Source organism: Haliotis cracherodii, unplaced genomic scaffold (assembly GCF_022045235.1).
Source record: "Haliotis cracherodii isolate W230 unplaced genomic scaffold, xgHalCrac1.p SCAF_1, whole genome shotgun sequence".
Taxonomy (NCBI): Eukaryota; Metazoa; Mollusca; class Gastropoda; order Lepetellida; family Haliotidae; genus Haliotis; species Haliotis cracherodii.
In genome coordinates, this window is record NW_027266264.1 from 54171685 (window position 1) to 54183780 (window position 12096).

Below are 12096 nucleotides of genomic sequence, written 5' to 3' on the forward strand. Positions count from 1 at the left end.
AGAGGATATTTAGGCAAACAATTGAGAGTAGCTCTGTCAATATGTGGAGCTTCTATTCAAATGAACAGATGTATAAGCACTTGTGCAGGAACAGTGTGGGGCTGGTCTCGCTGACACTGTGTTTACTGAATGTCAGGTTTGTATACCATGCAGGCATTTTCGGAATTAGTCCGATAATCACTTGTGTTCATTTTGTCTTCAGTAGTCTTAACATGCTGACCCTTTTGAACACCTGGTGTCATCACTGATTTTCAGTGATCCATTCATATAATTTTCACTTCTAATTTGCTATTTACGCCCAATGGAATCTGGGTACATAATCAAGGTTGGTTATTCTCTGACATTGACCTGTGAAGGAAAGGTTTTAATGATCAATGTTGTTTGTAGTCATGTCAGCTTGGCTATGATTTCTATTTTCACATAAGTGTACAACTGCATCAACTGTTAAGTATTACTTAATAAAATAGCTTCATTTGTACATTTCAAATATTCCCTTGCCTGTTTGATCTACCAAAGTGCATTGGTTGTGGTTCAGAATTCAGAATGAGGTGGTTCTCTTTGATGTAACATTTGGTCAGTGTAATTATTGGTTGCACAAAGTAATTGATTTCAAAAACTTTAGGAAGATTTGTAATTTTAAAAAGAAACTAATATACCAAACAAATGTTATTGACCAGATAGGGGTGGTCGGGTAGCCCAGTGGTTAAAGCGGTTGCTCGTCACGCCGAAGATCCGGGTTCAATTCCCGACATGACTACAATGTGTGAAGCCCATTTCTTGTGTCCCCTGCCGTGATATTGCTGGAATATTGCTAAAAGCGGTGTAAAATCAAACTCACTCATTCACTTTAGACCAGATAATGTTTATGAACAAATCCCAGGACCCCAAAGGTATGAGAATGGTTTTGCACTGCTTCCAGTAATTTTACATCTCCAGGAATGGGCTTCACACACTGCATCCATTTGAGGAACTGACACCTAGTCCTGGAAGGATGCTTCACTTTAACCAATGGTGTACCCAAACCCCCCAAATGTCATGTTTGGTCTTTGTAAAGAATGCTTGACCTAGCTGCATGAGATCTGACCTGAAAACTTGGAAAAATGGTAACAAAGTAGCTGTAATGGTAACAAAAGTTATTTATGGTAATAGTTCTTTTAATTTTTCTTTACCCTAAATGCCCGGAACTTTAGCCACTAATTTCTTTGATAGGCATTTAAAAGTTGGAGTACTAAATAGGGATAACAATTTATGGATGAACAACTTCTTTATTACAATTAAGAGCGACGTTTCTGTGTAGGTTCTAACACCGTTATCAAGCTACACCGAAACGTCCCTCTTAATTGTAATAAAGAAGTTGTTCATCCATAAATTCCTATCCTTACTTGAGCCCCTAGTCTCAAACCCAAGTCAAATAAATGTTCCTTCTGTGTGGTAAGGTCAGCCTAAAAAGATAATCCATACACTAACACTAAATTCAAGTGAAAATAAGGTCAAAAGACAACAACTCAGCATAGGCTGATAAACTATGCAGAACATGGGTGTACAAAATGGTAGTACTACCTAGTGTGTGCATAATTAATGTGTGCTTCTGTTATTCTCACAGGTACAAGTGCAAAGTGAGTGATGTGGTTTGTTTATCAGCTCAACCACAGCAATCCGTAAACAATTGAGTCTTGACCAGACAAACCAGTTGTGTATATATAGCGTGAGCAATGATACATACTGTTGGCTTTCAATGCAAGGAGTACAGGCAGAGGCCAAAATGAAGCCGTTTGTCAACTCTCATTACTTCGAAAAAGCAGGCCTTGATGCAAACAAATCAGAAATTAGCTTAAACTGATATCCCATCAATCTCATTAAAACCATCTTTCACTCTGACACAATATCTGTGTGTGTAGATCTGTAGATCTTTCACTCTGACACAATGTCTGTGTGTGTGTGTAGATCTGTAGATCTTTCACTCTGACACAATGTCTGTGTGTGTGTAGATCTGTAGATCTTTCACTCTGACACAATGTCTGTGTGTGTGTGTAGATCTGTAGATCTTTCACTCTGACACAATGTCTGTGTGTGTGTGTGTGTGTGTGTGTGTGTAGGTCCACAGATCTTTTACTCTGACACAATGTGTGTAGATCTGTAGATCTTTCACTCTGACACAATGTCTGTGTGTGTGTAGATATGTAGATCTTTCACTCTGACACAATGTCTGTGTGTGTGTAGATCTTTCACTCTGACACAATGTCTGTGTGTGTGTGTAGATCTATAGATCTTTCACTCTGACACAATGTGTGTGTAGATCTGTAGATCTTTCACTTTGACACAATGTCTGTGTGTGTATGTTTTTGTGCCAAAGCTCATGTCCACTTTCTTAAATGATTAGGTTTACTTTCGTTACCATCTTGATGTGGAAAATTGTAGAAAGGAAAACACACAACACAGATATTCCTTCGATGGTTCTCCCTTTTGGGTTTAGGTACCATGGCACTCAGAAACAACAGGGTGTATAAAAACATTCTCAACAATATATCATTTCTACTTTTGGGGACCCAGAAATCAGATATGCTGGTCTGAAAGCCTTACTCACTCGTACCAAGAATTTTGAGGAGCCTTGACACTCACGGTCTCATCAGAAAGTTAACCTGACTTAAACTATGGCAGTGTTGTCAGATACTCACGAAGGGAGGTATCTGATTGGAGTAAAAGATCTGAACTCAACATGCTCAATTACATTGTTATTCACTGGAATTTATACAAAAGATTACTCAGACGCCAGTTTCATAAATAAATACATTAACATTTATTGCATACATTTGAAAATGCCACAAACTGCTGACACTGAAAGAATTGCACTTGTGGAGATATACAAACAGTAACAACGTAGCTACATGTATTGTATAGCTTTGGCAAAGTTGGCATATTTAGTTTGCATGCATGAAAATATATCATCACAAATACATATGATAAACAACATATAGGTTAAGATCATATCTGGATTTGCAGCATCTGAATTTACATACACTTAAAAGACAAAAACAGCACATTTCACGGTTTGTGTTCTGCACAGATCATTACTAACATAGCAGTACATATCAGGGCAGACCTTGTTACAGGCTGTCATTAAGGGAGATTGTTCCATGGTCAGGGGCCCTGCCATTTCAAGTCTAAATCTAGATGCCCATTTGGTGATTTCTGTCAAACTGAGACATAGCTTGTGTAAGTAGGTTATCATTATCTGCCAGAGCGATGCATATGCATCATAAAATTTTAAGGTTTTGACAGATATGAATCCAACTCGTGAGTCCCACCAATCAGTGTTTGAAATAAAATAAATAGCCAGGCTGCCATCAGGACCCACAGACTTTAGAAGCTGCAAGACCTGACTTAACTAGACATACCCTCATTAAAAAAAACTGCAGCATATTGTGACAAATAAATCAGCAAATAAATTTACTGAAGGCCGTAAGTTCCCATACAAATTTGAAACTATGGGCCAGACACGATATCTACCTGAGCGGACTTACAGGCAGGCACTTATTCCAAACACTGCCGCAAACTGACCAAGCCTAGTTCCCCTTCAAGTTTTGACGATGTAAAGAAAAAATATCCTATTCTCTGAAATGTTGCAAGTTTGTCCATTACTAGTTGTTATTTGGTCAACTTCCATTTTCAGAGGTGTTTTTAGGGGGAAAAATCAAGTAGCCTTATAGTCAAGTAAAATGGTAGCCTAAATTTGTTTCATTTAAGAAGGAGTTTTACCAAATAAAAGCAAATAGCCACAGAATCAACAAACATTAAAAAAAAGGTATCCCAAATTTGTAAACAATTACCCCAATAATGAATTGATTTTTCCTGCCACAAAAAATCCTGTCATCCCTGAAAATGATTTCCTCCTGCGTTTTGGCATATATGGCTAGAATTACCGCAAGAATGGGAATTAATCCTTGGACTTTATGGTTATATATCATTCTCTTGAAAACCTAAACATTCCATTTGTTTCCACATTATGATTGCTAACAATATTAAAAAATGATTTAAGAAAATATATCATGTATAAATCTGATTAGTTATTCATAAAATACAATGTTAATGTTCACACTGGTACTAAATTAATACTGATTTAAATGACACTCAAAATACAATGGTATTTGGTATGGATTAACACATAACCACACATTCTCACAAATATAGTAGGCTTATAAGCTGTAATCATTTTCAGTAAACATCATTGTAATAAATATCAACACCTTCTAGAGACATATTCTCATAATAACAATGCAGGAATGAGAATGGATATTTTTTTTCAGCTGAAACTTTTTTGCAATGGAGCGGGGTCTATAATTTGGGGGTGTTTATGGGGGGAGCCATCAGATTTTAACAAACTTGTGGTCAAATTTTTTGGCGGAAATACGCGAATCTGGAGAAGATTCTTATCCCTGACAATGACAATCTGTCCTAACCAAATTAATATTTATCTAACAATGAACAACATTCTCCACCATGACGATAAATTTTTTAAGTTTTGATTTTCACGACTGGATTTACTTTAAACATGGAACTGTTGTGGAATTGAAAGCAATATTCTTTTATTTCCACTTTTCATTTTCAGAAGTCAACATAATCTGTGATCCATTTCAACAAAAATAAGTTAATATATATGACAATGAACACAAAATTTAGGACACTAGCTTAGTAATTTAGTCAAAATACTCTTATCATTACTTTCCAATCTGAAGTCTGTCATCCATTCTAAAATATTGCCTGGATTATGTATTATATATTATATATTCAGACAGAATAGGTCTGTGATCAGTTTCAGAATGATGGAAAGGTATGTCTGCAAGTGTCACAAGACCGGTCATGACATAATTTCACATAGGCCATCTGTCTGGTATTAGATAAGATTTGTTTCTGTTACTGATTAACCACAGTTTGTATCTATATTGGTCATATCTTAATGTAGGAATGTCAATCAGGGAAGTTCCTCATCTCATCACGATCACCTGAACTATTAGTGGTAAAATAACTATCTGAACTGAACTGCTGCTCATTTTACAAACATTTCTGAAAAGCATTGATAGGAAACACTGACTTACCTATGCCAGTGCTTTCCTAATATACAGCCTAGTGTCTACACACAAGCCACACATTCTCCTAAACCACACCACTCAAACTGTAGCCATGTACATGTAGCTGGAAAACACTTCTAACTATAAGTGCGTAAAACAACACTTGTACTAAGAATGTTCCGTCAACTTATTTCTTTCCCATCTACTTGTCATAGTTAGAAACTTGGAGTAACCAAAGACCATATGCCGATACAGTCTCTGGAGTAACAGAGAACGTATGAGTGGGGTACTGCTTCATAGTGCTACACTTTGTATTGAATTCAAAAATATTGTTGCATAACTTGTTCCCAATTCAATTCACTCATGCGAATGGAATATGTTTGCACTAATTTTAAGTGCTACACTCAGCAACATTACAGACATATCATGTTGGCCAGGGCCCCGTTCCACAAAGCCATCTTAGCGCTAAGGTGATCGTAACTTCCATACTTTAACACTGGCTTACGATAGTCGTGGTGCTAGGATCGGGACAGTGGGACAGTGCCCTGTATGTGTCTGGGTCAGACAAACCAATGAAGAATAGCCGTAGCAGCATTTCACCTTGTCTGTGTACAAAGAAATACACAACCAGTCAGGTCACAACAATCACCCCATCAATAGTGATACAATATATTCTGTCCCAAAAAGGTCTTCATAATTTTACATTTACTCTTCTCATGGATAAGGTACAATTTACATAAATCTGACCAGTAAGAATGTCTGTAGTCAGGGAGCATACAAATCTTGCAGATGGTTAATGGTACTTTGAGTAACATGAACCAATCTTTGTCGAGGTGTGTGAGCTAATATTATGTCATGGCAGCTTAAAATCTTGTAAAATAGTGCCACTGTGCTGTAGCTCACCTGGATATGCAGTCAACAGTTTAAAATGCCAACAAAGACAGACACGTACTAAATGTTGCTGTCAGCATTGACATTAACACTACCAACCACAAATATACTTAATTTCATTCCATATTTAACAAATATTGCAGAGTAATGGCCAAAATTAATTTTTTTCACATGACTGCCATGGCAGTCATACTGAATATCTAATTTGAACCTCTTGACCAAATTGGGTGTCATCATTCGATGAACAAGAATGTGAAGTTTCAGCTTCATTGGTCTAGTGGTGTCTGGGGAGAAGATGTTTACATCGGACACTGGGCAAACATGCCATAACACAAACTCACTTGAATTTCTGACAGGTGAGCTAAATTGGGTAGTGAGTATTTGTTGCCCACAACATCTCTCATAAATATGAACAAAAACATTCAAAGACTTATCATTGCTCTAATATTGCAGATTTGATATTAAATAAACATGACAGTTAAAATAAATGGCAGTTACTATGTATCATTGTCTCTTTTTTTCATTTAAATAAATCTGTAATCTGTTTTGTAGAAGGTATTTTCTTACTAGAAAACTTATAACAGAATGTGGTCATGAAATTATTTATAGCTAATTTTCCAACAGATGAACAGTTGAAGGGAGGCAACTCTTACTAAAAGTTGCCTGTAATAAATGACAGATTCTTTACAATGCTTCCTTTCACCAGCTTCATAAGGCAAAACCACAACACAGTCTTGTGATATCAGAGACTGTTTGCGATTACTGACATAATTTATCATCATTCACGAGTGACCAAACACAAACATGCCATGTCCCGCTGGGTGACAGCCGACCTTGTACCTGAATTCTACATGCATAGCACAAACACTTATAAACTGCATCCCCTTCTTTATCCATACAGCCAACCTTGTACCTGTACATGAATTCTACGTGCATAGCACAAACACTTATAAACTGCATCCCCTTCTTTATCCATACAGCCAACCTTGTACCTGTACATGAATTTTACGTGCATAGCACAAACACTTATAAACTGCATCCCCTTCTTTATCCATACAGCCGACTAAGGCATATCATTACATCACTTCTGTTACATTAAAATTACGTAATTAAAAAAATACATTGTAGCTTATTCACATGAACAGAATATTTATTAGTACCCACTCTCAAAATTATATTCTTGTTTGAGCTTTTTTAGTTGACTATATTAAGTCCACAAGTAAATTGTAGAAGTTTTCAAATTCAACATGGAACAAACACATTGAACACCAACTAAAAACATGTTATTATTATATTACTCTTTGAAAAATATAGTTGAACAAACTTAACAGTTTGAAACCACTTTTTGTCAATCTGCCCTTAGCGACATTCAGCCATTACTCATACATGTAACTGATCAAACACTAGTAACGCACTGCCATTGGTACAAAGTCATACAACAGAACAAACAAGATGATTCATACAAGAACAGTGAAAGTTCATTTTTTTAACAACAATGGTTTCCACTTTAAGTTCATGAAGCAACTTGTCCCACTTGGTTTCATGGTCACCATATGAGAAAGACCGTGGATGATGTCCCAGACGTCACTAGACAGGAAGTGAGGCAACAAACGTTAGTCACCTAGGACACATTGGACTTCATTTTTTTATTTTCCAATTTCTTGCTTTCAGCAATGTCATCTGTCACGGTAGAGGCGTCAGATGACTCCGACTACAAGATGAAAAGAGATTGTGAAACATTCAACAATTTGAAAGCAATTATACACACACACAGAAAAAGAATATACTTAGGACACATTTAACAAAGATTGCAGACATGCTTTGAGTGACACTTAGGATAAAGAAACAAAGATGAGAGAACAGACAAATTGGTGCAGTGTACATGTATGTCACTACCAGTAGCATGGAGGGGCTTGGAGCAAATGAATGTTATTTTATGCCAATCAGCACTAGTTCCGCTTTCTCATGACTTGTTTAATGCCTCGTGCAGCATATTCCGGCTAAATGTCGGCGGCCTGTAAATAATTGAGTCTGGACCAGGCAATCCAGTGATCGATATTGTGAGGAACGATCCACGCCACTGGGGTGGATGAAACACAGTCAACCAAATCACCGAGTCTGATCACCTGGTCCATTTGGTCGCCTCTTACAGCCAGCCTAGGTTGCTGGGGACCTATTCCAACTCATTGGGGTTTCCCATGACTGTCGGTGACGAGCAAACTAGTGGGTGATAGCATGGGCCAACAATCGGCACTGTCAGGTTACAATGTCACAGATTGATTTACCACAGATCCTCCTTTCAGTCAGGCTCTTACAACAAACCCAGAACTGGAACCCAGGATACCCAGAGGGGAAGGGCATTGACAATGTCACATGAAGAAAATCAACCAGATATAAGTTGCTCTTTATGTTTGGAACTACTTCTTACTATACAAACTGTGCATAAACACGTTTAATTTAAAACAAAACAAGGTGTATTTTCATGTTAAAGAGCCATGTGAAACACTGAACATACCAATAGAAAGCAAATAACTTGGTGCTTTCATCACTCATACTGCTTTTGGTACATGAATTTAAGATGCACACATCAAACATACAGGAGCATGCAAAGTAAACACAATCAGTAAACACTCTTTGTTCTTGATGACAATACTAGTGCATTGATTTCTAAGGGGAAAATATGGCTCTACATAAAAACAAGATTTCAAATTGTAACATCTTTCTCCAAATTCAGTTTCTTCTTTTTTATCAAAGTAAACAAAATCAACAAGTAAAAGGCATCTACTAAATAAGAAAATAAAACAATACAGTAATGTAACAATTACCCTCTTAAAGTCCAACATGACAAAATTATATATAGGCCTATCTAAAACCTAAGCGTATCAAATTACCACAACTTGAATGTACATTATTTTCATTTAAGGTATATCAGGTGGCATATGTATTGCAATGTCCTTTAAAATTAGCAGTGAAACACAATATTATTAACCATATGTGTTGAATGATCGTGTGTAATAACTTTCAAATATTTGCACATGAGCATTTTAATGATTTTCTCAATGGTGATTTGTTAATTGAAGACACAGTTCTTCATTGCAAAAACATATTGTCCCAAATTGATAACATTTACATCATCTGAACAATAGGCTGTCTTTATTCAATGAAGTTCCTCTGTAGCTTTGACATTCCATACGTTTTTTCTTAACTTTCTCTCTTAAAATTTCAATGAGTAATATATAGAAATGCCCAATCCAAACTCGGAATTATGAATTTTCTGTCCTGCATGAATGAATGCTGTAAATGCCAAGTCTTTGATAATCTGATATTCCTTATTTAATTGGAGAATCACTAACGGCTCAAGAATTATACCATTCATTCGGGACAAATAATCCATAATTACTCATAGCTCATAGGTTATTCTCTAATTATGACAATATAAAATTTATAAATATAAATACTGCACTAAACAAATATTCTTAACTTTCTTAGGCACAAATCCAATCAGCCAGAAAGCAGTTTATTTCAGATTAATCTATTTAAAATGTCAATTCCTGAAACAAGTTAAAATAAATTCTCTATTCCTTTTTTTAGTTTGAATATTCCTGAGAGAGTAGAAACATAGCATTCACATACATATTTGATTACTCTCCAGTAGAAACACACAACACTTATACTGATAAAGTTAACACACCACACATCAAACCATGCCAAGTTAGTGAAAATGGCTAACTGTAATTACCAAATATGGATAGAGGGTTGAACACTAAACAAATGCCTGGCGCTGGAATAAAGGGACACAACTCTCACGGTAAGTTATAGACAATGGACTCAATATAAGAACAGAGAGAACAACTGACACAATAAGCACTGAATGGCAATAAGTATGTTCATACACTCAAGATAGACCTTAAGTAGAGAGGCACGAAAAAACGAATATGACATAAAACTCTAGGCTGTATGTCCAATTAACGGTTGGGCACAAGTCTTCTGTGGCAACGATATAGTTCATAACCTTCCAATTGCTATTACCGGTATATAATACCCTTTTATCCATCCAGTAGTGTAGCCATTCTACACTACAGTGTATACAGTGAGATAGATGTACAATATACAATACATATGTCTTTCACACAAGTCGCAAATGCATTCCTTTACAAGTAAATGTATCTATGCTTTGAACAGTGGATACATCAGTTGAAGGATATCTAAAATAAAGGGTACAAATAGAATTTATGTGTTATATATTTACATCTCATAGGTAACAGCAACTTCAAATTATTACTTCTACTTGAGATGTTAGCTCTATTATAGCTTTATAACTACTCTCAATCAACTTTAGGCACCAAAGGAAGTTCTTTTTATCAAATATTTGACATTTAACTATGTCATGAACTAAAATAAATCAATTGGATAGAATTAGTTTTCAAGTGCTTATTCTGCCAAGTTTGCGAATTAATGAAACACCAAACAGACTTCGACTACATGACAGATGACACATACAACCAAATATAACAGAGAAAATGGAAACTTCTTGAAAAAGAAGACATCTAAATTAGTTTCATATATATATGGTCTTTGTTCTAATTCCTCAAACTTCTGAAGAGGATGCATATCTATCAAGTGAATGTTGAAAACATATTTCTCAATTTTTTTGGCAACCTAAAGGTTGTATAAGATCTTGATCACCATAAATAGGTACTATTTGCTGATGCAGCATTAAGGAATGCTGTGACTCATATTGACTATTCATGTCACATGGCTTATTGACTGACCTGAGACAGGCTCTTGTCATCTCTCTGCGCGAAGATGACAACAGGCCCTGGTGGCAGATTGCGGAACAGCTGGTAGGCATCCAACAGGGTAAGTTCATGCATCGGCTTTCCATTGACTCGCACCAACAGGTCTCCCTTCCTACAACACATGTATGTACATATTACTTTTATATTATCCTTAAGGAGCATGAGACTTTTTGTCTTAATTTCCGAAACCAATATTTGGTTAGCACATAAAAAATAAATGTAGAATAAAAATAATAACTAAGAACAGATTATTTGCTTCTCCATCATAATTATCAGTACTGAACAAAAAACAGCATGGGATATAGATGTGGGAGCAAGAATAGCTCTTTTACTTGCAATATCATTCAAAGAAGACCTCGAAGCAGCTGACAGACATCTTTCTTTTCCTTAGTTGACCCTACCAACAAACCTATTAGGTATCAACATTGTTTGCAATTATGAAGTTTTTTCATGAGTAAATGTCTATGTAATATCAGTGGTTAAAATTAAGTTTGACTGTCAAGGGGTTCTCATTATAACAGTAATGTTAAAGTATGTTTCATGTATAAGGGAATGAACCCCCTACACACACTTCATTTCTACCACTGAATAATGATGACAGTAGCTGACCTGAGCTGCCCCTCCCTCTCGGCCTGGGAGTTGTGGGTGATGTCCTGAACGTAGATGTTACTGATGCCGCCAATCGTCTTCCGCACCACATTGATGCCCAAACTCAATCCACATTCTGAAAGCATTGAATATTCACACGACAGTGTCACACCATTTCATGTTTCTGCTCTAGGAATACAAGCATGAACTGCAAAATGTTTACTAAAACACAAATTGAATAAAAGAAGAATAAAAAAGTCTTTGTGCAATGGAATTTGTTCAGAATATCAAAATCCTGGGCCCACAAAGTGATTGTAGCACTAAGGTGATCGTAACTCCCATACTTTAACACAGACTTACAACAGTTGTAGAGCTATGATAGCTTTGTGGAACAGAGCCATGGTTTCAAAGTTTCTTTGTTGCAGTTATGCCATTATTAGTTACCACTTGGGCATGAAAAGGTCCCTGGCACCCAATACTTGTCACAAAAATTGACCAAACTGATGACTGGTTGTGAAAATGTTTGCCCTGGCTGATGTGTCAGCCACTGGTTCGTCTATCCAGACTCACTTATTTATAGGACGCCATGATGTGATTGTAAAATTGCTTACTGGGACATAAAACAACATCAATTCATAAATAGTTACATCGTGACGTGACATGCAGCAAGAGGCTGCAAAGCATCCAACGTTCAACACCTCAATTGTAAAGTTTGTAAAAATCACTATATACTGTATGTCTTTGAGCATGGG

At 36.4% G+C, this 12096-nt stretch overlaps 1 protein-coding gene across 2 annotated transcripts in view; it reads right to left on the reverse strand.

The window, feature by feature from the left end:
* Positions 1-2824: 2824 nt before the first annotated feature.
* LOC139479485 (inaD-like protein) overlaps positions 2825-12096 on the reverse strand; it is an 82378-nt gene continuing 73106 nt past the window's right edge. Inside the window, exons 9-12 of one of the 2 annotated variants that reach the window (XM_071262341.1) lie at positions 11366-11480; positions 10730-10868; positions 9697-9738; positions 7599-7668 (exon numbers count right to left, since the gene is read on the reverse strand). In XM_071262341.1, coding sequence (XP_071118442.1) covers positions 9721-9738; positions 10730-10868; positions 11366-11480 — 272 coding nt within the window. In that variant the 3' untranslated portion in view covers positions 7599-7668; positions 9697-9720. Of the gene's footprint in view, positions 7669-9696; positions 9739-10729; positions 10869-11365; positions 11481-12096 lie in introns of both variants that reach the window. The other variant, XM_071262335.1, reaches the window with a different exon arrangement.